This window comes from Rissa tridactyla, chromosome 2 (genome assembly GCF_028500815.1).
Source record: "Rissa tridactyla isolate bRisTri1 chromosome 2, bRisTri1.patW.cur.20221130, whole genome shotgun sequence".
Lineage (NCBI taxonomy): Eukaryota > Metazoa > Chordata > Aves > Charadriiformes > Laridae > Rissa > Rissa tridactyla.
The window spans coordinates 23,412,113-23,438,360 of NC_071467.1; the positions used below are offsets into that span (position 1 = coordinate 23,412,113).

At 46.2% G+C, this 26,248-nt stretch overlaps 1 protein-coding gene across 2 annotated transcripts in view; it reads right to left on the bottom strand.

Moving 5' to 3' along the window:
* Positions 1-5,680, bottom strand: part of GRHL2 (grainyhead like transcription factor 2) — a 71,375-nt gene extending 65,695 nt beyond the window's left edge. For both annotated transcript variants that reach the window (XM_054192840.1, XM_054192839.1), the window contains exon 1: positions 5,354-5,680. In XM_054192840.1, the coding sequence (XP_054048815.1) occupies positions 5,354-5,373 (20 nt within the window). In that variant the 5' untranslated portion in view covers positions 5,374-5,680. The remainder of the gene's footprint in view (positions 1-5,353) is intronic.
* Positions 5,681-26,248: the final 20,568 nt, after the last annotated feature.

The following is a 26,248-nucleotide window of genomic DNA, read 5'->3' on the forward strand; positions in this document are numbered from 1 at the left end:
ACTTCTCCACAGTTCACATGCACTTAATATGGTTTCCTTGGTTAAATATTTCGTAAGCAACCGTTCTCTTCTTTACGAAGTTAGTACTATCCAAGAATAGGACAGTGTCCCGGTGTGCTAGGATGTCTGAAATAATTACTTATCTTCTTTTAATTAGCTACTACTGTCCCAATCACTGATTAAAAAGCTAATGAACATTCATCCCAGGATGAATTCCTAGATCAGTATTTGAAAGTGCTATTTTGTGCATGTGGTGTGTGTGTCCAAAAAGGGGCGGCTTAATTGGCTGCTCCATAATCACGGGAAAAAAATATTTAAGGTAACAATCAGTGGTCCGCACCGGATTAATATTTGTGAAAATATTTGACAACAAATGTCAACCGGTGTAATATCACTTCCCCTTCAGATGTCCCTGCCAGAACAAGAATGATGATGTCCCTGCTGACCCTTCCACAGGGAAGAGGTTATACGATCATTACAATCAAGCAAGTGACCTGGGAAAATCCCCTCCCTCCTGTTCTGCTTTGATCTTCAGTCTGGTCTCAGACTGCAGCACCAGAGAGACAGCACTGTTAACAGCAAGATGTAACCATTTGATACCCTTACTCCTCGCAGTTAAGCTTACGGTTGCAAGTTCTATGAGGTTCTGCACACTTGATTTTCCACCTTCCTTGCACAGAGATGGTTTTCTGGGAAACACCCATGACAGCATATCTGACATTTGAAAAGTGCAAGCACTAAACACCTCTAATTCCTGTTTCTCCATTCATTTCTGGATGAGTAACACTGGAAAATTCATCTCAATGGATGCCCTATCCAGATGCTCAGCAGTGGGGAAAAAAAAAAAAAAAACTGAGTAGTCCGTGACCTAATTGCCACTCAACATCTGGTGATAGGAAATATTTTTGGCCTGCAAAGAAAAAATTAAGAACAATTCACAGAATCACGTTGTAAACCATAAATGCCCTTTGTTTTTATAGTGCTAGATGCTTAAGTTAAATATTACGAAGACAGCAGCTACATTTACACACTAAGGAAGAAAGAGGAAACCATGGCAAAATTACTCTGTGAAGAGTCCAAGATCAACTTCTGCCACAGACACTACCAAGTAGCAAGCTGGATGTGAACGTGCCTCCACTGACACGTGGGAGCAGGTCTGAACCCATTCCCACCTCCAGGCTCACGCTCCCCTCGGTTATTTACCCAGAAGCTGCAGACCCAGGCTGACCCAAATCCTCCTTATTGTGGTCAGCCTAAGCATGCCCCAGCCCCATCTATCTGGTGTCCTGAGTAGCTCTTGCACTTACTGGGGGTGCTGGGAGCCTGACCAGCCTTACTGACAGGCAGTCATGCAGCTGGCTGGCTAGCAAGAGAGCCACAGCGACCAGCACGCTCAGACCTGCTACAAAGCCTGTTCTTTGCGCAAATGCAGTCCCACGACTCACGACTTTACACAACACCAGGAGCGGCAGGGGCACAACTGTGGCATTTAACAGGCAGATCCCAAGTAGTCCTCCTCATTCACAGGAGTACTGGCAATCTCTAAAACCCTGTTAAGTCTCAAAAGCATTGAGATCACTGATTAGCTTCACTAATGCACTAGAGCCATTAACCTAGGGTTCTGCGGTGATAATTTTTTTCTGTATACTACAGTAAGAACAACTTTTCAGCCTATAAATACAGAAGTGAACCCTGGAATCATCTTTACATCCTGCAAAGGGGATGCTCCCTCCTCCCTGCCCTCTGCCCCCTGGCCTCCGTTCAATCCCTAGGGTCCTCTCGTGATGGCCCTGGGAATCGACAACAGAAGTAGATACACAGACCCCCAAATCATTCACAGAGAGGCAGGTATACGCATTTCCTTCTGCAGAGATTCTAGTTTGAGCAGTTCTGTCTTTAACACCTGCCATTTGCTTGTGCCACCTCTGCATGTGAAGAGGCCAAACCGATGTAAAACTGATGTTAAAAATAACCTCCAAGAGGAGATCAGGCTACTCTCGACCCAACACTCCCCTGAGCTAGTTCTATAGCTGCACAAACAGCTCTACTGACACAGCTGAGAGGGTAGAATGGAGGCAGGAACAAGTGGCCACAGCCTGCTTAAGTCGGTACTACCTCTGAAAAATGCATGGGAAATCATGCCTTATCTCTTCTGACCGATAGGAGTTTGTGGAAGCAAGCAGGCAAGACCCAGCTTAGGCAGAAAGACTAAAGGGAAAGACGGGGAGATATGCACACTATCTTAAGGATAATCTCCCCTTCCAAGCTCCTCAGTTAGCATTAGAACCAAACGACTAGTTCTTTAGCATTTTCACCTGACCGTCCACCTTCCTCCCTTAAAGCAGCACCCCTGCCAATGCTCCTCCCCCCAAAGACGAGGCCTGAGAAGCCGTTACACAGCTGGGTGTACCACCTCTCCAGAAAACCTGTTAAATCCTACTGAAGGATGAGATGGGAAAGTATTTTTCTATGCTTTCTATATCCCCTCAGCTACTTAGTCCTCTACATCAGCACTTTTACTAGCACAAACTCCACAAAAACATGTCCAATGACACTGACAAATTAACTGACCTCGAAATAATGAGCTTCCCTCTCGTTTTGCCTGTAGGGAAGATCTGTTTTTAAGTAAAAGAAAGGCCATGTGGAGGAGAATAATGTTGTACTCTCTGGATTAGGTTTTAATTGTATATAATTAGAGCCTAAAAAAAATCCAAAAACAACAAAAAAACCTTCCACGCAAACTCCCCCCACCAGTCTAATACCTCATTCCACCTGGTCATCTTTTCTCAAAACAAACGTATTTGTCTTCTCACATTACACTTGTGTATAGAGAGCCCAGGGGATTTCTTTACTTTTTATTTCCTTTTCAAACTTTTACCTATCACCTATGAATTTTCTAAACACCTTAACCAGAAACAGATCACATGCATACCTGCAATGGGGGAAGTGCTGTTACTTGAGGGTACGTGCCTTTATGTTCCTCACAGTGGTAACAGCAGCAGCACTACACAGAGCAGGGGATGAAGGGCATTAATGCTCCAGTCTCAGTAGCTTACACCTATGCCATACTGTTCCTGTTGGAAAGGAAGGATAGTCCTGTAGCTTAGTAGCATCCTAGACCCAGAGGGGAACCACTTTTGCCCTAGTTTCTTAAATGAGTTAGGCTTCAACTTCTTACATGAGTTAGGTTTTTCCGTTTCAAAGCTGACTATGGTATGAAGTTGCTCCTTCTCCCCCCCTCACATTCCCCTCCTGCTCCACTCGATCTGCTGCAGCCTAATTTCTGACCCTTTGCTGAAACTACTGGCAACTAGGCTCGGCCAGGGAGTAATTTGTGGGTCCCTTTCACCTTCGTGCAGTTCTGGAACTGCCCGTTGCTTTGGGATGCCTTGGATCACTGCTTCTTGTCACCACTCGGCTCTTTCGCAGTTAATCTGCTTCCCCTCCCAATTCAATGACTGCTCTTTCAGCTGCTCCTCCCGCCTCACCGGCATCCCTCAGGGCTCTGTCCTTATTCCCTTCCTTGCACTTAAATCGTTTACTGCTCTTATCTGGCCACCTAAGGCATTAGTTCCCATCCCCGCTCAGATGAACTCCCAAACACCACTTTGTTCCCAGCTCCTACCACAATCCATTTAACTTCACGTCAGTAACCACCTTCGTGCTATCCCACTGTCAGATGATGTTTGAAAAGGCCAGGGCTAAAACTATTTTTTTAATCTTTCTCCTCTGAATCGTCCCTTCTCTTCCCTATCAGGGCGGCCAAGCCCGTCTGTTTTCTTTTGTCGGATAATCTCTTTCTTTCGCTCCTTGACAGGCAGGCTGTCACCAAGCCCCTCTCAGTCCGACGTCTCCCAACACCAGGCTCCTCCTCTCCGCCTCCTCTGCCACAAAGGCTCCGGGGGAGCCCAACAAGGGCTGGCACCCGAGCAGCCCCGAGCCCAGCCGAGAGTACGCTCGTGTGGGCCGCTCCTACCTGCGCCAGGGCTGCAGTAAAACAAAACGGCCGCCTCCTGCTCGGCCTCCGCCATCCCCCGCCCTCCATCTTCCTTGCCCCGTTACTCTCCCCAGCCGCCTCCTGCAGAAACACTTAATAACCCGAGCAGGTAAAATGGCCTTCCCGCCTGGCTGCCTCACGGCGGCTCCTCGGCGCCGCCACAGCAGCAGGCCGCCGCCACGCTCCCAGCCAGGCCCCGGCCCTCACGCCTCGCCGCCATCGCGGGACCTCGGACACCGGCCTTCGCCCGCGGCGTACCGGGGCGGGCAGGGAAGGGTGCAAATAAGAACAACCCCCGGTTTTGGGCCGATCGGACACACGCTGGGGGTGGCAGGAGAAGGGCAAGCCGCGGCCTGCGCGCCAAACGACCGCTGCCGGTGCCTCTCCCCGCCCCGGGACAGGCCCCGCTCCGCCGGGCCCACCGCTGGCTCCTTCTCGGTCCTGCCGCGTGCCCCGGGGGGTGGCCCGGCACCACGGCCGGCATCCCCCCGGAATGCACGGGGGGCTCCCCGCTTCACCATCGCTCTTCCCCCGGCCTCGCCCGCCCTGGGGCAGGCGGCTCTGCACGCCTCGCCGCCGCCAGGCCCCGTCCCGGGCCCGCCGCCGTGCGCCCACCCGGGCGGGAGAAGGGCTGCGGCGGGACTGGGACCGGCGGGAGCGGGCGCCTGCCACCTCCTCCTCCAGCGCCGCTACTGGCAAAGTTACTTTTTAACCCCGGGCGGAGGCGCCGGTCTCCGGGCCCGTCGGGAAAACAAGGTCAGGGCGGCGAGGCTGAAGCGGCCGAGGCTCGGGAGCACCCGGGACAGGACGGTGCCCTTCCTCCCGCCGCCCGAGGGATAGGCCCGGGGCGTCGCCGACCCCCCTGCGCTGCCCGCCCGGCACCGGACGAGGGGAGGAAGATGGCCGAGTCCGGCCCGGGAGAAAAGCCCTTTGTTGCGCTAACACAAAAGCTAAGAAGCACTTTTCGTCCCGGGCCCTTCGGCGGGCGGAGGCCGCGCCGCTCTTCTAGGGCGAGGAGAGCTCCCTCCCGAAAAGCGACCCTCGAGGTGAGAAGAGAGAAAAAAGTTAAAAAGAAGGAAAAAAAAAATCTTAACTCAAAGGGGAATTAAAAAAAAAAAAACAACCAAACAAACGGCAAGCCCCACAACCAGATGGAAAGCGAGGTGGGGGGCGGCGAGCCGCAGCCTTGTCCTCGGGCGCTCCGGGAGTTGCTCTGCCGCCCGGTCCGGCGTCGCTTTCAGGTGCAGGGAAAAAGGCCGTGCCGGCAGGTCCGCGTCCGCCACCGGAGAGGGGGGAAGGCGGCCGGGGCGGCCGGCCCCGCGCAGCGGGAGCAGCGGCGTGCCTGCGATCACTTACTTGTCCGTCTCTTGTGACATGTTTGATCCAATGAACTCTCTCCCCTTTTCCCGGTGCCTCCGTCTCCCTGGCGGAACTGGACTTTCAGGTCTGTGCAGGTGAAGGTGTGTGTGTGTGCGTGTGAACGCCCGGGACGGCAGAACCAGAGCTACTGGTAATTCTGCTTTCCTTCCCCCCCTCTCCCGGCTCCGCAGCCAGCCGCCGAGGTAGGACAGGTAGAGCCCCCTCCCCCTAGCATGTGGGGAGCGGCGGGGCTGGGGCTCCGGCGAGGCGAGGCCGGGCAGGGCTCGGCGCGGAGAGCGGCCGGGCCGGGCGCGCACAGGTAACTTTCCCGAGCAGCGCCGGATTCTTTCACTAAAGGAGCGGGGCAGAGAGGGACGAGCCGCCCGCTGATTGGGCGGCGCGGGCCGGCAGGTGCGCTGCCATTGGAAGAGGGGCGCACAGGTAAAGGCCGCCGCCGCGCTGCAGGTAACGCACCTCGCGCCCGCCGCCGCTGAGGGGAAGGGAGGAAGGGGGGGAGCCGGCGCTGAGGCGGCGGCGGCCGTGGTGGTGGTGCTGCCGCCGCCGTCGAACAACCGCTGCCTCTCCCCGCCGCGGAGGGAGCGGGACGGCCGCGCTGAGGGGAAGAGGAGAGGCGAGACGAGGCGCGGCGCGCTGAGGCGAGGCACAGGGCCGTTGGTGCCGCCAACCGCCGCCGAGGCTGAGGAGAGGGCCCCCCCTCGCCTCAAGGGGCCGGGCCGGGCAGGGCGGTGGGGCCGCTCCTCAGAAGGGCGGCCGACCCGCGGTCTGCTGGCTGCAAGCACCTGGCCGGCGGCAGGAAAGAGTCGCCGGAGCCAAAATCCGTGGCTGGTCCGTGGCTGTCCTTAGATGGTGCCCAGAGGGGCCTCGGCCCTCATAGGAAAATTTCATAGTTAGGCTTTTTGTTGCGTTTCAGGGCTTTTTTTACTTCTGTTGTTGTTGTTTGGGACCGGCCAGGTTTGACGTTGTCTTGGTGCTGAAGGCATGTCACGGCAGAGGCGTGAAGTGGTGCCTGATGAGACCCACTGCCTGGATCTGAGGGCTGACATTCGAGCTGGGCCGGGGGTGAAGGATCTGTTTTGTCAACAGGGGAAAGATGGAGAGAAAATGGGAAAGCTGGAATGGGGAGTTTATTGAGGAAGGCTCTGTTATGCAGCGGTGAAGTGGACAGCGAGTACCATGCCATCAATCTGTCTGTCACCCTTCAGTCCAGTGCAGCCTGCTGTGTGCTTTGCCTGAAGACCCAAGTGGGCTTACAAGGGACAGGGTCAGGCTGTGTGGGCAGCAGCTTTGGTCCTGACGGGGAAGGTGAGGAAGAGGACCTCTCACTGCGTTGGGTCAGTTTAAGAAGAGGGCGTGGAAGGGTAGCAGAGAGACTTCCATCAGCTCTTGCCCGTTCTCAGTCCCCGTTCCTCCACCAGAGACAGGTCAGGACCCCACTAATTCTTCCTGCTACCACCTGTCCTCCTGGAGACATCTTCCTATACTAGGCATCCAGCTTGACTGATGATAACCTCTGCTGTATAAGTGCATGTGTAAAGAATGCAAAATTATGTGGGGTAGACTATTGTATTACTTAGTGAACTTTGCAAGAAAATTAGCTGAACGATGATAAAACCATCAAATTTATACAGTCTTAGGTGAAGGCATTTTTCCATTTTCTACCTTTGATTTCACCTGACAGGGGAATGTAGTAGAACGGATATGCACAGAAATATAGATTTGTATAACCAAATATATATGTATACATATATTTAGATATAAAATACATGTAGCATTGTGATCTGGGGCATGATCTTCTTTTACCTCTTCCCGCATTTGAAATCAAACTTGACTCTGTAAAGCATTTGGTATTAAGGGATCGCAGTCAGGCACAAATATTTATTACTGGGTCTCAGGCCTTATCTGTATTCATAGTAACTACCCAAATTAAGCAGATTCAATATAAATCAGGTTTAAGTCATCTTAAACGTAGCGCTATTAAGATTTCCGTCACTTTAACTAAACAGAATTAGAAAAATACTTTAGCTAATGACGCTTTGACTGAACACAAGATATTAGTTAGCCGTTCTCTTCCTCCATTCACCAGTCACAGGAAAGAAACAATCTGTAAATCCAATCAGAAGTTGCTAATGTGGCCTGAATTTTGAATAACAAATACTGGTATTGAACTTGTAGGTCATTATTCATAATAATGCTTACATGAATTATTTTGTGTAATACATTTCGAGGAAGCCATAAAGCTTCATAAAACACAAAAGAGAAACAGAGCAATTTATTCATTCAAATAATGCAGTTGTTTTGAATACAGAATTACTATGTAATCTTAAAACAAGTTGAGCCTCTCAGGTACATTACTGCGAGATACTGTGAGTTGTTTTGGAGAAATAGCGGTAGAATGCTATAATGGTTTAAGTTAGTGAAGCCCCCCTGTTAACTGCAGAAATGATAAGGTTTCTTTGCCAAATATTTGTTATGTTGAAAGAAACTTTGAGACCTGAAAAGGTTACCTGTTTGAGCACCATCAATAGGATTAACGCCCATTCGGGTATCTTCTTTCTCTTTTTTAATTTTTCAATTATGAGAAACATTTGGATGTTGGTTTTTTTCCCCTCTGTTTTTTCACGTATGAAACATATAGGAAGAAGGAGAGGAAGATCAGTGATGAGCACTTTTGAAAATGCCACCTTCCCCAAGGTAGAAATGCTGCTGATGTGTGATTTTTACAAGAAAGAAAACTTCATTTGATGCCATCTGCAGTCCTGGACCAAACCCAAAATGTAACTCAAACTGAAATGGAGTTTGTTGTTCTAATACTGGGTCAAATACAAAACTGCCTTTAGCAACCTGCTCTCAGGAGAGATTCTCTTAGAATGAGGTAGTCGAGAGACTGAATTACTGCTCACTGTCTTAGGTGGTGTTCCAAGGTCAAAGTTAGGAATACAAGTGGAAAATGCAGTAATGAACTCTTGATTTGAGGTTGTTGGAGATGACAACTGCTATTTAGTTGGGACTTGCTTAGATGGAAAAATATACCCTGAAAATGATTTTAACTAGGTAGGTAGGCAGGCATACGGCTCACTGTTTTCTGGGTGAGCCTTTTGCTTCAGACTACAGACTGGAATCAAATTCAAAGTGTCAGCGTCTACCTCTAGCTGAGCAGGTCAAACAAGTCCTACCTAATCCAGCCTGGTGCTCATTCTTCATGATCTACAAGATTATTATAAGCTAATCTTTTAGTCATTGAAAAATCAGCTAATGTTATTTCTGGACAGACCAGTCTTGCTTCCTGTGAAATAAAGGCTGTGTAGAGCAAAAATGAAATAGTCATGCAATACATTATTGAAAACCTAGGACTTGTCTTTGGAGTGTACAGGAAAAATTTAAAATAGAAAACTACTGTTTTTCGTACTGTGCTTGCTTCTTTGTTTGCACAGCAGCTGATAGTTTTTTGTGGCATTGTAAGGATTCAGTGTAGAATTCAACTGTCTAAAGCTTTACCTCATGTTTACACTATTTACTCCATAGCAGCTAGCATCAATGTTGTTTGGACTTGCCAGCACTGGGTAGAGGAAATAGAGTGTACAAATAAGGTTTAACTAGGCTTACTAATTGCGCTAAGTACCTAAAATATCTTTCAGAAAACTATTAAAAGAAGTCTGTGCGATAAAAGATGTTAGATATTTATGTCAAAACAGTGCTGTAAAGCAGTTCAGCGAGAGAGCAGATGTTTCAAAACAACTGTTTTCAGTAGGCAATGATTACCACATATTTTTATTTGTGTCTTTCTATGGCATTGATGGCTGTTGATAGAAAATGTACTCTCTCACAGTAAGTTCAAAGACAACCACCTACCTACTAATTTTATGATATGCAACATTTACTGTTAATCCTCCCCATAGTCTTTCTTTTGTAGTTCTCTTCTGTATGAAACTATATTTATTGGAATTTGTGCAGACCTTGATCCTCAACTGACTTCAATGAAGCTGCCATGTATATCAAAATAAGCTTAAAAGATTTCAGTGCAACCCTCCCATACCCCAAATAGATTGTTCTTATGCTCTAAGAATTAATTACTCTGCACTGTTAGCTTTAAGAAAGAAATTCTAAGTAACCAAGATCCTGATAACAGTTTATTTCTAATATTTCATAATGAAACTGTAAAAGTCCTATCAGACTAGAAGACTTTGTCATTAACAGCAAGTACTTGTGGATTTCTGTCATGCTGCCTGGGAACTGCAATTTGTGCTCCCCAGACAGGTCTGCTGGGAGCCCTTTAGCAACTGCGAGCTCTCTGGTGTCATGTGTGACAGCATCAGTTCAGCAGTATGGAGGACCATGGAATATCAAACATTTCCTGTCCACAGGGTAAGGTGTGGAGCCCAACGTGGCACTTTCTATTTTAAATGCTGATTTGCATTTCTTTTAGATTCAGTATGGAAACATGTAAGAAAAAAAGGAGGGGCTTTATTTTTGTTTTGCTCATTGCGAGTATAGAATTCATGGTTCTGAAAGGTGTTAAAGTTACAACATGACTATCCTGTATATCTTCAATCATGAAGTTAGGCAGTGTGGCACACACAATGTTGTTTCAGCTTAAAACAGGAGATGTCATTTTTAGTGATGAAAATAGCTCATAGCATGGAAATCCTTTCAGGACTGAGACAGTGAGACAGCTAAGAAGGCGGCAAAGTCTGACAATAGATTGGAATATTAGCTTCATACTTGATTAGCAGACATTAAAGTACCAATCCATTTCATAAAGATTACTCACAGTTTTGGAACCAATTCAATAGAATTTAATATAGAATGATAGTTTTTCTGCAAATGCTTTGATCTACCTGATAGCGTTTTTTAGTGATTCATTCAGGCATTTTGAAACATCGGGGAAAATACAGTTAGGTCACCTGATGAGGGTAATTTTGCTTTTAGTATAAACCCGTAGTGTGAAAAAGAATAAGAAGGCATCTCTGAAAGGCAATTTAATGTGTTGTGGGATCCAAGACTCTGGAAATATGTTAAGCTGACATTAAAATTGTGTGATGTCATTATGGGGCAGAGCTAGAGAACCTAAATAACCTGACCCATGAGAAAAATGTTAAAAGAGCACATCTTCCGGAAGCTTTGTCCAGCTTCCTGTGTTAATCAGTGGGATCTTTGCATCATCATTGAACAAAACTGCAAATTCATAGACACATTTTGAGTAATCCTAATTTTAACTATTTTGGGGATGAATGTAAGAGGCCATTAGTTTGTTTAGGCTGTGAATGGTTCCAGGAGAATATAAGAAGAAAATTGTCCTAATACGCATATATCTTTTTTTTTTCCTTAATTACTAGAACATTTTTTTTAAATTGCCAGTAGTAGTTCAAAACCAACTTTTTCTCAAATTTAAAGTCTTTTCTCCCCTCTTTTCTCCTTCTTCTTTTTAACACAGAATTCCCTCCGTTGCACAAAATGAGCCCACAGTTGTTCTTGGTACTGCAGTGGGTGCCTCGGGGAGGTAGGCTGGCCTTCTCTTAAGTTCCACGGAGGGCCGGACTGAAGGGTTCTCAGTGGGGAGTGGGAATGGCCAAGTCTGTATTTGCCACTGCGGCTGCTGCTCCCAGCTCTCATCAGTCAGTTCTTGAACCATCATGACTTACAGAGCATCATTTTAAAGGAATCTGAAATAGGGATGTGATCAACGTGTGGAAAACCTAAGAGCTTCAAATGTCTTGGCATTGGTTATAAGCTCATTAAGAGTTTAAAAAAAATACAGAAGGTCTAAAATATTGCACTGCAATAACGATCATTCTAAAACCAATAATGAATGTGTCTCTCTTTGCTCTGACAGTGTCTCCTAAAATAGGTGTAAGTGTTCCAGCATACAGAAGGTGAAGGATGGCATATAAACAATTGCTTGTTTACTTTTCCCACACTCAGGAACTAGAGTAAATGCAGCCCAAAGAATCCACAGAAATACTTTGAAATCGGAGCAGCAGGAGTTGGGAAACAAAGCTGTGGAGTATCATCCTGTTCACTTAAATCAATGCGGTTTTCCCTCAAAATAGGTCAATACTAAAATCAAATAGCAAGGTACTTAAGAAATCACAGCAAATGGAAAAACTGCTTTCAGAATCTGCTGAATAAGAGGTGGGGTTGATAGCCCCCAGGCTGTGGCTCCTTTAACCTTGTGTCTGCCCTCAGGAGCAGGCAAATGTTATTTTATTTGAAGGGCAGAGGATAAAGAGGATTGTCTGGTGGCACAAAAGGAACCAGTGTTGGAGCCAGGAGATCTCTGCAGTGCCTTGTTCTATGGAAAGGTCACTAGACCATGTGTCTCTCTGTTTCTGTTTAAGCTTTGTCAGCTCTGCTTTTAGTACCTTTACAGACAGGTGTAGTGGTGTCACTTTCTACTATTTGTTGCTATTCTCTTTTGAAACAGAGGAGTATTTCAGAAGAAAGCCTCCAACTGGTTTCATTTATAAACATAAAGGCAGTATATAATATTACTCCACCAGGCTTCTTGGGCAATGTAGGATCAGAGTTTGTTGACATAATCTTTGGCCTTTCTTATTGTCTGTGTTTGGTTCTCCAGTGCTCAGGAGCTTCAAGATCACTTAGTCCATGGCTTGGGGAAGACCCCAGTTCTAGATCCCCTGCAGCTGCTTCGTCAGCCTGTCCTATCAGGTTCCCCATCTCAGCGATACCGTGTTTATACAATGCACATGCCCTGCATGCACCTACAAGCCTGCTTTATCTCTACTCAGACTGCTGTGAAAGTAGATTTTACTGTTCCTCAGCTGCTGGAAGGACTTCCCTGACACCCAGGGAGATGTGATAACTACTCTACCCCATTCTGTGCCAGTGTTGTGGGATAGCCAGGCCCGGGAACTGGGCTGTCGGTGTGTCACTTTGACGTGCTGGTTCCACGTTCCTTTACACCTCATTTTTCTTTTGTAGTACCTCCGTTGCCTGTGTGCATTATTACACTGCCTAATCCAGTATTGATTTTTTTCATTGTTTTTTTAATGCAGATTGGAGTTACTAGGTAATTCCATCTCCTTTAGCTGTATTCCATGGCTGTAGCGTATGCTGCTTTATAACCCTACCTTTGTTTCTCCAAGTCCCTTGTTTAAGAGAAGGATTAGACAAAACATCCGTGTTTTCTCAGTTTATTCAGGATGCAGAAACTTCATACCATGTCATGCCGTAGACACTGTATGTAAATAGGAGTTGCACTGCAGATTTTGCTTCCTTTTGTTTCAGCACACAAAGCAAATCTCTCAGAATAAATGGATTTATAACATTTGTGCTTTTCCCTTACATTTTTCTTTCTTCTCCATTTTCCCATGTAAGTGGAAAGTTAGCTTCAGGAGGAAGCAAGGTGAAAGTATTCTGCAGTGAAGAAGTTTTATGTGGCTCCAGGACAGAGATGCTGAGTATTTGCTTGTCTCTGTTTGACTTGAAAACAGTACCTGGAGATGGCTGTTTGTTTACACGGAGTGTTTGGGTGTGAGGGGCAAAGCAGGCAGATCTACATTTACATTTCTTTACTGCTTTTTTCTCTAGCTCCCACACATGAGCAATAGCCCTGCAGGGAAGGGTGGGGGCGAGATGTGTATGTAGCTCCTTATTTCACCGTAAACTTTGCTCTGAGTAATAGGACTTCTCAGGGGAAGGTAAACCCTGCTTTACCATCATTGGGGGTATAAATCACTCCTCTGCATAATCAATACTGCGGTTAAGGTGCTTGGGGAGAGAGGCAAAATCATACACTTGGGCTGTGTCGTTCCAGAGTGAACTAGGTGCAGGAGGACACATTCAAAGTTTCAGGAAGCCTGTGTGAGAGGGAGGCCAAACTGACACCCTGCAGTCTTCTAGCCCCAAGGCGAAGGCATTTGGTATCATGTTGCTCAAGCTCTTACAGCCCAGGCACCAACTGCCAGAGACAGTTCCTGACCTGTGAAGCTTTCAAAGGAGGTGCGCAAGGCAGACGTGAGGAGGGAGGTGCAGCACCTCTCCATTTTATACGTGAGGTTTTTGAGCAACAGACTTGCCAAACGTTATGTGGGGAATCTGTGCAGAGCCAGGAATTTATTACCCCTTGCCCAAATCTCAGGCTGGTGCCAGATGCAGACAGGTAGCTTGCTAAATGCTCCAGCTTGACTCCTGGAAAGTACTCTTGCATTCCCAGTGAAACCAGTGAGTTCCCCAGTTTAGAATACATTTATTTTTAAACTACACAGGCAGGGATTACATGTTTTGACAAACTCGTGCTGGAGTGTTGAGTGCGTTGTGGATTCTTAGCCCCTGAAACATCATCTTGCCTAACTGCTCGTTAAACCTGCTGCCTAGCAGAATCCGTCAGCCCTCCTGTGGGCTCCAGGCAGTGCCTGAGAGAGTGCAAGATGCCTTTCTCAGTCTAGCCTTGCCTCTTTTTTGTTTAAATCGCTAACTAAGGTGAAGGTAGACTTTACAGGGGGAAAGCAATTCAGGGTGAATTGCACTCACAAAATAGACAAACTGCATTTGAAACATAGGATTTTAAACCCAAATGTCTTTATCTCACTTTATCAGAGCTAATTGGTTCAGCCTATGTGCAGCATAGGTTAAATTTTAAATGTTGGACTGATAACTCTAAACTGACATCAGTATCTACACAGGACAACTGATGCTGCAGTATCATAGCTGGCTGCAAGGACAGGTCTTGCCTTGGGCAGAGTGGAGTCCATTTGTTGTCCCAAAAGTACATTCTCACCAGAGTTTTATAATTCCTGATAAAATCTTTCTTAGTCTTACGAAGTGGGGGTGGTGGACACTGAGCTTGGTACCACAATGCAGTGGAGCAGGAAGTAATCCCCTAGCATGGATTCCCGTGGAATCCCCAAGGTCACAGCAACGAACAGGCAGCAACTTGAGTAAAAAGCAAGACATGAGAGAATATCAGAAGGTCCTGTCACCCTGGCTCTCCTCTGTTCTTGTTTGTAAGATGAGGCGGGATAACTGCATGCTTTAACCCTCCTTCTTACAGTGAAGTTGAATAAAGCATATTTTGTTGAGATTCCTGATAGATAAATGCATTAGAGACACCACGGGTTGACTTAGCCTAGTAGAAGAGCATGCAGCTGCCCAAAGGGGCCTTCTCTCTTTCTTACCCTAGGTCATGGATTTCTGCCCTCTTGTGTCACAGCAGTAGCCTTGCTCTTTCATCTTCCTGAAAACTGTTTTGGTTTTTTTAATAGAGTTTTTCAGGCAGATAAGTAGGCTGGTTTGACCCTCTAAAACTCCATTCCCAAACTGTGGGAGTGCTGGAGCCAACAAAAGGCAGGGGATGGTAGTTGTAGGGCAGGTCCACTTCTTTTGGCAGCAGCCTGGTTTTAGCTTTGAGTTAAAGTGATTGTGAAAGTGCATGCAAAGCAGTCTTTTCTGTTTGGGGTGAATTAAAGCCTTCCAGGTGTAAGCATGGGGAATTAATTACAACATTTGCACAGCGCAGTTCTCCTGGAGTCTCACACATGGCTGGCTTACATGACGTGTCTCAGCATTAGAGAGAAGTGGCATCACCAGCAGCTCTGGCAGCATCTGTTTCTTGAACCTTTCAGCTTCCTCCAGGAGCTGGAGTGGTGGTGAATTTCTGCAAGTGCAAGACAATCCACAGCAACAGCATCAATGTAGAAGACCCAGTGAAGCTTCTGAATTCATAGAAGTGTATGGGTGAGTGCAGCTATCTGATCAAGAAGGTATTTTATAAGTCACAGGTGACACGTGCATCTTTTCTTCGAAAGATGTATGTGTATTAGGTGTTATGCCTGTTTTTTATAGACAGTATTATGAAGAATGACTGTCATTCAAGTTGTCCTTTGCACTGCATCTCCATTCTTTGGTTTGGGAGTGACTTCACAGCTGGCTAGTGCTCAAATTCTGTTAGTTTTAGACAATAGATGCCTGGGATTAAATTTGATGCTTTGTCCCTCCAAATGAAGCCTTGCAAGATGGGGGACGGGGAGGGAGGGTTTCCTCTTGCTATTCCCTTTGGGTTCAAGCTTCCATCGGGGCAGGGAGGGGGAAGGGAGACCAAGGATACCTGAAAATCTTCAGTGTAAACAAGGCCAATTATAGGCACACCAATTACCTCAGTGTAAACAACCAATCACACTATAATGGGGAGAACCTTTTGAGCCTGAGGAGGGTGCTTTGAAGTGCCTCTGCTCAGAGATTGCCTATTAATGCAGAGAATTGCACCAGTAGCAGCTGTTGGCTCCGGTGAGTAAAGTTTGGTGGCAATGACAATGGAACTGAGCAGATTGTGATGCCGTGATATCACTAATGCAGTAGTTAAAATTCCAACAGCAGTGAGGTAGTAGCCAGTGGCAACCTGGCTGTAGGCTTGCCTGTATCCGCCAAAATATATCATTGATGGCAGTGTGAAGGAATTGGAATTTTTTGTTACTTATATGTGTAGTCATTGCTTTTGTGTCCAGGAAACTGCTTGATCTGCACTTTACCAACCAGTCACTTTCCCAGTAAGTCTGCAACCCCCTCTGGCTTTAGGTCCCTTTAAGCCCCAAGTGTCATTTTCTCCTTCAAAGCATTATACCACTTGTTCATCCTGTGGTGGATGGAGTCCACTGAGGGTCTGTTCTAACTTCGTGAGCTGCTGATTAGGCCCTGTAGGGTTGAATTCAGTCTGTTTGCAGGTGAATCCTGCTACCTGCATAATTCTGAGGGCTGCAGAAGGTTTCTCAGCCCTGGTCTCTGTTTCTAGAAGAGGAATCAAACACAATGATTTCTTCACAGGCTCTGTTCTAGAAGAGGAGTCAAACACAATGATTTCTTCACAGGTCTTCTCCCCATGCCACGTGCCTGCTCCTCTCCTAAAGTTCACTTAACATTCTCCGTGTACAGCACCTGTTTGGTCTAGGATCGACATGCTGGTTTTGCCTTCCTACGTTCCGCAGACCTGTGTCATCTACCTCTAGACATGATGCATCAGTGCAATAAGGGTAGACATTTCTCCTGTACATGCAGAAGTGAATTCTAGTTTTGTAGCAGTCCCTACATGATTTCTCACATTTTCTGTGAGAGAATACAAGTAAGTCATACCCAGGTTAACATAAATGTGTCTAACTCTCAGCTCGGAGAGGATTATGTCAATTTAGGCTAATAGCTGCCAAATAATAGACATGCAGATACTCTTAAATTGGTTTAATTTATGTCTGCTGGCCCTGACAACTGGAAGAAAAGATAAACATACACAAAGCATTCAAAGCTTGGGGTGTTATGATGCTAATTGAAAAGTCACCAAAGGAAGCCTGCACAGTGTGTGGGAATCTTAGTGCATGAGATTAGTGGCTAATTAGTGGCTTGGAGCTGGAGTGCTCTCCTCTCAGCTGTCTCACACTGAGAACAGGCAGCTTGGTCCATGCAATCAATTCATGCCCCTGATACCAGCAATGAAGCACCTACTGTGGACAACAGACAGTGGGATGATGGGAAGATACAAATAGTCTCGGCGCTGTAATAGGCTCTCCTAACGTGCACAGAAGCAGTGTTAGAGATACTGCTGTCTAGGTGGCTTGCTGTGACCTGAGCCACAGCAAAGATACAGGCATTTGAGAACTGAGCTCTTTTTTCTTTTTAACAAACGCACAGATCTTGTTATTTTCTGCCTCCTCCTTGCCGTGTTTGCAGCAGACGACAGAACACACTCTGGAGGCCCTGAGCTTCAAACCCTGCTTTAGACTCTGAAGTGAATGCGTACAGGTGGTGGCACCCCCTTCCTTGCATCGTGTTTTAAAATCATGACATTTTAAAAATAGAGGTTTCATCTGTCTGTCAGTGTCACGGTTATTTCCCTCTGAAGCATTTCCCTGTGTACAAATGAAGTGTAAGAGTCAGAGATTTAAATAATACACTTCTGTCATATGAATCTAAGAGGTTGGCCTTTAGAAAAAGAGAGACATGCAAAATTGTAGAAATTGGTGTCACTGATGCATTACTGACAGCACTGAACTAATCAGGGCTTTGTTTGATTAGGCACACATCTATTTTTCTCAATCGCTTTGCATTCATTTGTGAGAATCCCTTATTTATTTCTTCATTTAAGAAGGTTGCTTTGTAACTCTGAGGAGTTTCATGTTTTCTTCTTTTCCCCGCATTTGCTTTTCCAAATCTGAAACAAGTGTAAACACAGATTTAAACTATTGCACACCCTCTCGATTAAACTAACTAGTATTAAACCTCACACAGGCATGAAGTAGCAATACCAGGATGGTTCACTTCTGAACATTACAGAAGCTAGCAAACTTTCTTTCCATGTCACCAGCTCTGAGTAACACAGTTTTGCTCAAGCTGGAGTAAGAAGTGGGGTAACGTAAGAAGCCCACAGTCACCGGCAGTGGCCCAGGACTGTATGAGCTGGTGGTTGTAGAGTCATATGGCGATCAGTGCATGGGCACTTCTAGTCCAGTCTCCATAACCCTTCCATCAATCAACCCTCTTCTCCAGCTGTTGAGAAAAAGCTAAATCATCCATGATCTTCCCAGTAAAAGCTAATTACAAGAAGGGTATGCTTCATATAGTAGCCACATTGTTGTGAAAGTGATGCTATGGGAAGAGGTAAGGTTTGCTGGCAGAGCTAACGTCTTGTTTGATCACATAGGTAGTTAGGAAAAGTTAATAGACTTTTAGACACAGAACTTCTTCTACAGGTCCGAAAGAGAAAACTTGAACTTTGAGCTATTCTGACCCATTCTCAGAAATCCTGTGGAGAGAACAGACACGATAGACCCAGACAGTCAGCTCTGCCATGGATGAAGCCAGCTTGCAGGGCAGCCTCGAGAGCCCAGGTGCTCCAGGAATCTTAATAGCCTATGTGGAGTGACAAATTCCTGAAACCTTGCTCTTCATTCAGTAAATGTTTGTCAAAACAGGAATGAGAGATACAGGAAAAATCAGTATTTTCTGGCCAAATTATTTCCAGCTGGTTTTAGATCGGTATTTGTAGTGCAGCTGTCACTTTTCACATGATGGTTTTTAAACAGACACACTTTTATTAGTCATCTTTTAAGATATCTTCCCTCTTATCTTAAGCAAAATACCTGTGGGTGCCATTACTGATGGTTTCAGATATTACTGGATATTGACATTAAGATACCCAGTGAAAGCTGGTCAGTCTGGCAACTGATGCAGCATGGAAATTTGGTGACAGTGCTACAAGCTGAAAAAAACTCTGTGCTGGAGCCTGGAGAGGAGCTAGGAGCAGATAAGAAATCTGTTTAATCTCACTGTGAGGTGAAAAGGAGGAAGAATCCCAAATCAAGTCTATTCAGATGAGTGCAGCTTGTGAAGTGACCACTGTTTGTTTGAACAGCTTTTGAGAGGAATCTTAAGAGGACTCTCTGGCCTGGTAGACAGGTTGCCTCTGACAAGATGCTGCCTCCTCTTGGGAGTCACAAGAGAAAACATTTGCCCTTCTTCCTGTCCAAATCAAAACAGTCCCTTCTCCCTCCCTCCTGCTCCCTGACGAGCTTGCAGTATGTTCTGCTGCCAGGTAGGGGTCAACGGGGCCAACACCAACTGCTTCTTCACAGCATTCATTTAAAGTCAAGGCTTGATAATGATGGTCCACAGGCTGCTCTTCACTTGGGGGAATGGCCTGTCACAAGGGCATCTCAGATACTGCAGGTGGGTGTCAAAAGACCGCAAACAGTCCAGCCATCTCCCTGGAGCGCAGAGGAGACTCTGGGAGAGGGAATCATCCACATAATGATCTCCGGATGCTGTGTCTGATCAGTTCCTGTATTGCGGAGTTTTGTGGGGTTCTGGTAGGCTGTGTGTGAGAGAAGGGGAAGAAGGACTCTTTTGTACTTGTTCCTCCTGTAAAGAAACTAAGCCAATTGTCCCACCTCCTACCACTTGTGCTTCTCAACAGGCTGGGAGACAGGCAGGTCTGGAAAGGTCTGGCAACCCACTTCAGAAAATTATTTCTTTTATCCCCTTGCAGGACATCCTTTCTCTTTTAATGTTTTCTGCACAGTAAAGAAAAGAAAAAGGGTGAAGGAGCTAAAGAGAAGGAGCTGCGGAGGAGTTTCCAATTCCTGTAAGAATATATGCATGGCACGTTGGGTCTGCAGGAGCCCAAAGCTGTGCTCAGCTCCATGAAACCTAGTAGTTCAGCTGTAAATCCCAGGTTTTCTTCTGGTTTCTGAGCCAATCCCTTAGTATTTAGAGAAGGTACTGGACTGAGCTGACGTTCTAGAAGCATATGTGATCTTATGTCAGCTAAAAACCCCTAAAAATCAGCTGAAAGCACTAGCCTGTTCCAAAGAAAAGCACCAAATCTCAGCCTGGAGCTTCTTCAACACTTCTTCAAATAAAGTATAAAATTTAAATGCTTCTTCCAATAAAGGCCCGTTTGCTTTGCAAATGGTCTCTCTAACAACTGCTTTCTCCAAGTAGCTTCCAAAATAAAACTCACCTATTCCAAAATAAAAAAAATTAAAAATCACCTATTAAAATATTTAAAAATCATTTATTCGGAAATAAAATTCAATGTCTAAGATGACATCTGGGAGATCTACAGAAGTCTGGTTCAACGGGGGTAAAGCTAAGGTAAGAGACAGGTCAAAATCAAGCTTACCATGGAGGCTATCTGCAACCTTTGTGGAGAAAGATTACCATCTTGCTGGGGAGATCATGTTTCTGTTATTATCAATCACAATCTGGTTCATACCGTTTACTCTCCCCTCTTTCTTAGGCTATCATCTCTGACAGCTGGGAGACTCGACACAACACCTAGGGTGAAGCTATGATGAGACTGAATCATGTTGTTGAATCAGAAGTGTCATCAGATCGTATCATGCGCTGTGAGAATATGCAGGTATCACGGTCCCCGCCCCAAAGTACTTAAGAGTCCAAGACAGAGAGCTTGTAAGGAGGAGGGTCACAGTAAAGTAGGGACATCTGTGCTATTTTGAATGGTGTGATTTATAGCTGTATTTTTTCAATAAAGCCCATTTTTTATGTTATTGCATTTTGATGTAGAAGCATATGAAATCTTACAGGTGTTACAGTAAGAGCAGGCTGCCTTTCCATGTATGCTTCTGTGCAGTTAGCCAGGAGGATTGAGCTTTATGATGGAGCAGTCTGGTCTGAGCTGCTTTCCCTCACTGGCCTGTTCAGAAAGCACTAAGGGGGGGCAAAACCAGCCATCTTTACAGCCTTGCTGGGCGACAGTAACAGGCTGCTGTGTGCAGAGACCCTCCTGCTCTACGGGAGCTGATCCTGTTACGCTCAGCAGAGCAAGTCTGAACGGGGTGAAATGAAGAGGAAATGCCAGTTCCAGCCCTCCCAGATGGTTCCAGGCTACTTTGTACACTAACTTTTTCAGCCTCAGGAGGTTTTGCATATTAATTCCTCACCATCCACAAACTGCTTTTGGATCAGCGCTGCGCTGCTGAGATCTTGGAAAGCCACCCCACTCGTGTGATTTGGGAGACATGAGCTCCACTGTGTTTATTGGGCTGCCTGCTCTGCTCTCCTGTTTCGGTAATCCTCTGCTCTCCTGCAGGTATTAACATGTACAAGAAAGCTTCGTCACAATAAACAATAGCCAAACATGCCATTTTTTTCCGTCCGTCAAAGATATCATCGTACTTTTAAATCAGTCCTAGCAAAAATCATCATTGGGGCTGCAGAAAGGTCAAAGGTTTGCTGGTTTAGGATTTCGTGGGAATATACGCTTGTTTGGACTTGGCCCAAGAGCTTCGTTTACCTGTTTGACAGGTAACAATTAGCAAGTAATAGCTCTGCTGGCTGGAATGCGGCTGCGAGGGCCAGCGGGCGCTGGGTTACCTGGTGGGCAGGTGTGGGTGCAGCACCCTGATAGGTATGTGCATGCACAGCATTCCTGGGAATCAGTTTTCCCTTAAAGATGCAGCGATGACTGCAGGGCACAAAAGGGCTGGGCTTAGCCCAGGCTCCAAGACGTTGAGCTGTTTGCAAGGTAAAGAAGTAAAGTAAATAGTGGAAGAGAAGAGGAGCTGAGGAAAGGGCTGTGAGAAACAGCTGCCCCTTTTTTCCCTTGTCCAGAGAGAATTTTTATTCTTCCCTGAGAATCTCAGTAACGGAGAATTCAGTGTGATTACAGTGTCATGGGAGATGAAAAAGAAGGGAAAAGTTGAAATAGGGTGGAGTTGATTTGAGGAGAAGTGCGCGTCTGTCTAAAAGTTATGCGGACAGGTGGCCAGCATGGCTCAGGAACGGTCTGTAAGGATTTTGTGTGCATTGCTCCCCAGCGGCAGCCCAGCACAGGCACAGCAATATATAGTGGAGCTGAGAAGCTCACTGGGCACGGTATAAATGTGAAGTGGGGAATCCCTATATCAATTAGTTTAGAAACGGTTAAACAGCTTATGTGCAGTTACTCTCAACTCTGCCATTAGCAAGAATCCAAGCCTCATGCATTCATTGAATAAACCCACTTTATCTGTGGCAAATGGCCCCATTTCCAGCTCCTGCAGCAGTTGGAGAAGATTCCTGCACGAGCCCCTCCCAACCTCGATTTCCTGGAGGGAATCTGGTATAAATTATGTAGACAGTCAGGGACTTTGCAGGTGTTTTTAAGATGTTTGACTTTTTTTTCTTTAACCACAGCAGGCGACCCTTCTGTTTTAGGAACAGAAGGGTTTGGTCATTCTTTTCATATTTTATTCCTATTTGTGAACAGGCTTCTGTGTTTGTGTATTTCACTTATGTGTTTCATACTTGACAATTGAGCTATTGTGTGACTTTGGAGAAGCCACATCCTCTTTCCTGGGCTCTGTATTTTCAGCTGCAGAGTTGGAGTAGCAAGTCCTGTGTTATTAACCATGAGAGACACGGATGATAAGTACTGCTAGTTATAAACATGTATGCTATTACAGATATATATTTATTTATATCACACAGTAATTCCTTTGAACCTTGTTTCACTAAGATGACAAAGTATTTTGTATTTTTAATAAAAATCATGTATTTTTTACTTATAAACAGCTTCCCTGTCCGAAAGGACTTTATCCTTGGTGTACTAGTTGATGTCATTTGATGAAGAAGAAATCCAAGTATAATTAGAGACCATTTTCCTTGATCTTAAAGGACCCAGCATCACTTTGAGTCATTAAGCATTATTTTTACACTGTTATTTAGCATGGCCTTCATTAAGAGGGAGTCTTTTTGCTCAACAGCTTATGGGCCAATAAATGGTCATTAAGCCTGACTATTAGCTGACACAATAGCGAGGTTTGTATTTATTCTCACAAACTCCGCAGTAGCTACAGGAAAGCGCTACAGAAGCACGGAGACTTCTCTGCACTGCGGGCCGAACCAAAGCGATAATACAACCCTTTCTCAGAAAGTGCTGAGAAACACGTGACAAGCCCCTTCCCCCAGCCCGCAGCCACTGCGTAAGAAGATGTAATTATCTGTCCTGGGTTGGACCAGAGGCTCATACACTGCACTGCACATTTCCGAGAGATCCTACCCCAGGCACTTGGGGAAGAAATGAGCAGCACTCTTCCCTTTCCAAGCATCTTCCGTTCTGCGTCTCAGACTTCCTCAGCTGGAGTTTGGATCTTCGTGTCTGCATTGCGCACCTCTGAGTCAACACTTTGTTTTGTGAATCTGTCTGACTGCCATTTGAACCCCTGTATACTTTTGATCTCCATAATGTTATGCAGCCATGAGCCCCACAAGTTACAAGGTACTTCAGATGATAGTCATTTTGTTTGTCATACACCACATTTCTCATCATGGCATTTGGCATCTATGGTACTGTGTGAAACAGCGGGCAAACTGTTCCTTCTGTCACCCATTTATTGCAACTTGCAGAGTCCTGCTCTTTTTGGTGTGTCTTCCTACCATGGCCGTTTTGACCTTGTAACATTTTCTGATTGCCTCCCGTTTGAGCGTGGAGGACAGGAACTGCATGCAGTGTTCAAAACCTGGGGGACTCTAGATTTGCCCAGTGGCGTAATAATGTTTCTATTGATTGCATTCCTGATGTTGCTTCGGTCCTGCTGAGTGTGTGAGCAACCTGAGCATGCCAAGCAACACTTTCGTCAGCCTTCGTGGTCACGATTATGCTGCATAGTCATGCTGCATAAGCACAATGCCTCTCAGAGTCAAGTCTCTCCCTCCTGCAGGTTTCTGCCCACCTGTAGGTTTTGTGCCCCTGTGCAGGCTTGATCGCCCCATCACTTGAAGTGAGTGGAAAGAGTTCCCCTGATTTCAGCAAGACTGGAAGTCCTGGGAGCATCTCTTGTAATGTCAAGGGGAGCTGCATGGAGAAGCTGAGCCATGGTTAGTGCTGAGTGATGTGCTCTTCTGGTCCTTGGAAATGGGAAATTCATGCTCGGAGGGAGACCAGACTCGTTAAGGTAGAAAGGAAATGAAGTGCAGTACCAGTGGTGGCCTTGGGAGAGAGTTTTGCCTCACCTTTCACTTTCTTAAATGCTTTCTGCGAACACAAGGAATTCAGCCTTTCAGTTTGGTGCTGCTTTCTGCTATATTGGCACTTTAGCCAGAACAGCTGTAAACATTTAAAGAGTGATGTCAGTTAAAGGTGACTCAGGAACAAATGTGATATGAAGAACTTGGAAAGACAGGAAGAATGGCTGTTGTACCAAACGCTTTTCTAAATGGACACCTGGAGAGCTGAAACTATGGAGAAGATGGTTTGGGAGGCAACCTTCCCACTTCAGCGGTGGAGCCATGGTGATTAAACATACCTTTTGGAAGCACACACTGTTTTGAAGGGGCTTCCAGCCATCACCGAATTAAGTTTACAATGAATGACCCGTTGCATACTAAGAGGCAGGATGACTCCACCTGCTATTTGGGTTCTGTACAAAAGGCTGGCAGTACTTCAGGCTGAATATGGGGACTCTGGAGAGTACACAAGGGCTCCGTTGTTCCCTGTAACTACCAATAAAGAGTCCACAATAAGAATCCACTCTTTATCGGTAGGTGGGTCATAAATGGCATCTGAAGTAGTCTTTCACCCCAGCAAAGGATATTCCAGGAGGGCAACACAGGAAATGGACCAACTCAAAGCAATTTACCACCACAGGTTATTCCCAGGCAGCCCCACGCTGCATAAGGAGGAATGGAAAACACGTGGCCTTATTCTCTGTGAAGTGTTTGTGGAGTTTTTGTCACCATAGTACCGAGTCACCAAATACAGAAAGGTCCCGCCCATGCTTCGTAACTGAATCCACAGTGGCCGTTGCTGTTTCTAGCAGACCTTCTCACTCTACGTGGTGTGTAATAGCAGAATGGAGTAATGCTGGACACTTAGAGGCTTCTCCATCCTCCTGTTGCAAACAGATTACTACGCCCAGCAGCTCTTATGAGCTTTTCTGGGCAGGTGAAAAGAGCAGATAGTTCTGTGGATCATTTCATACAACCATAGGTCTGGCTGGTGTCACCTCTTGTTTCCAGAGTAAGGATTCACGAACCACTGCATTGTGAGACCATGGGTTCAGCTGTCCATCGCCAGACTTGATCTATTTGGGCAGAAGTTTTCTGAAATAGTTATCAGCTTGAGGCTGATAACCTAATATTATGAAATTTTTAGCCAAAATGGTCCCGCTGTGTGTGGCAGTAAAGACAGAGAAAAATACACTATTTTATCCAATTTTGTTGTTTTCATATTTACAAACAGTTCTGCCATTCCCACGCTGCAGAGAAAGATACTCTAAGTTAGCATGGCATCAGAGAGGCAGAAGGAAAAAAAATATACTGCTTCAGGAGTCTGCTTTGAAATTCACATTTGCTCAGCAGTAGCATTGCTAATGTCAGCAGCTGAATATATATCTGGGTTTCCATCCACACCGAGCACACACCACACACGTGTGGCCTACGAGCAGATGCCTCTGCCTCTCCAGAGCTGTCCCGCTGGGATGATCACCCCAGAGGCAGAAGTCCCCTGTAAAGACAAACTGCCCTGCAAGGGAGACTTTCTGGAGCTGGGGCAGAGGAGTGGACAGTGACAAGGAGCCCAGGAGGGGAAGACAGGGACTGGCGGCTGGGAAGGTGGGCAGGCAGGTTCCAATTGGAAACCAGAGCGTGGGGAGCACTGAACTGCTTTGGATGAGACTGGAGTAAGGGTACGGGACCTCTGGGCACAGCAGTAACAGCAGGGCAGACTGAAGACAGACATGGGGCCATGGGAAGGATTAGAACTGTTTGAACGAGAGAGAACTGAGAAGTAACAGAGGTAGAGGGAAAAGCAGTGGGGCTTGTCTGTGAGGAACAAGGGCTACTGATGGCTGAGTGATGCGGTGGGGACCCAGTTTGGACAGGACAAATGACTGTGGGTGGCCTCCTGGCTCAGCCACCACGTTTTCTGCCTTCTCCTGGTGCTGGATTGCCCAGAAATCTCAATGTTACTGACACTAATTACATTACCAAGAGCTGTGCCACCACAGGAAAGTCACTTTCCAGATGCAAGCTGGACCACAGATGGATGCTGTTTTGAACAGTAGAATCACAGAATCATAGAACAGCCCAGGTTGGAAGGAACCCTGGAAGATCATGTGGTCCAGCCTTTCACAGAAAAGGGAGCCTAGATGAGATTATCTAGCACCCTGTCCAGATGCATATTGAAAACTTCTAGTGATGGGGATTCTACCACATCCCCGGGGAGGCTGTAGAACTAGACACTTTGGGTGGAACAAGAAACTGGAGAACTGGAATAACAGTAAGTGGATGTCTTAGTGCCGTACCAGTACAAGAGGTGGGCAGTCGTCACTGGAGCAGGCAGATGAGCAGAGAGGCTGGCCAGCTTTCCTGGCCAACAGCATGGCAATGAGCAAGCCACGGCTGTAGTGCAGCAGGAGGGCATCTCCAGCC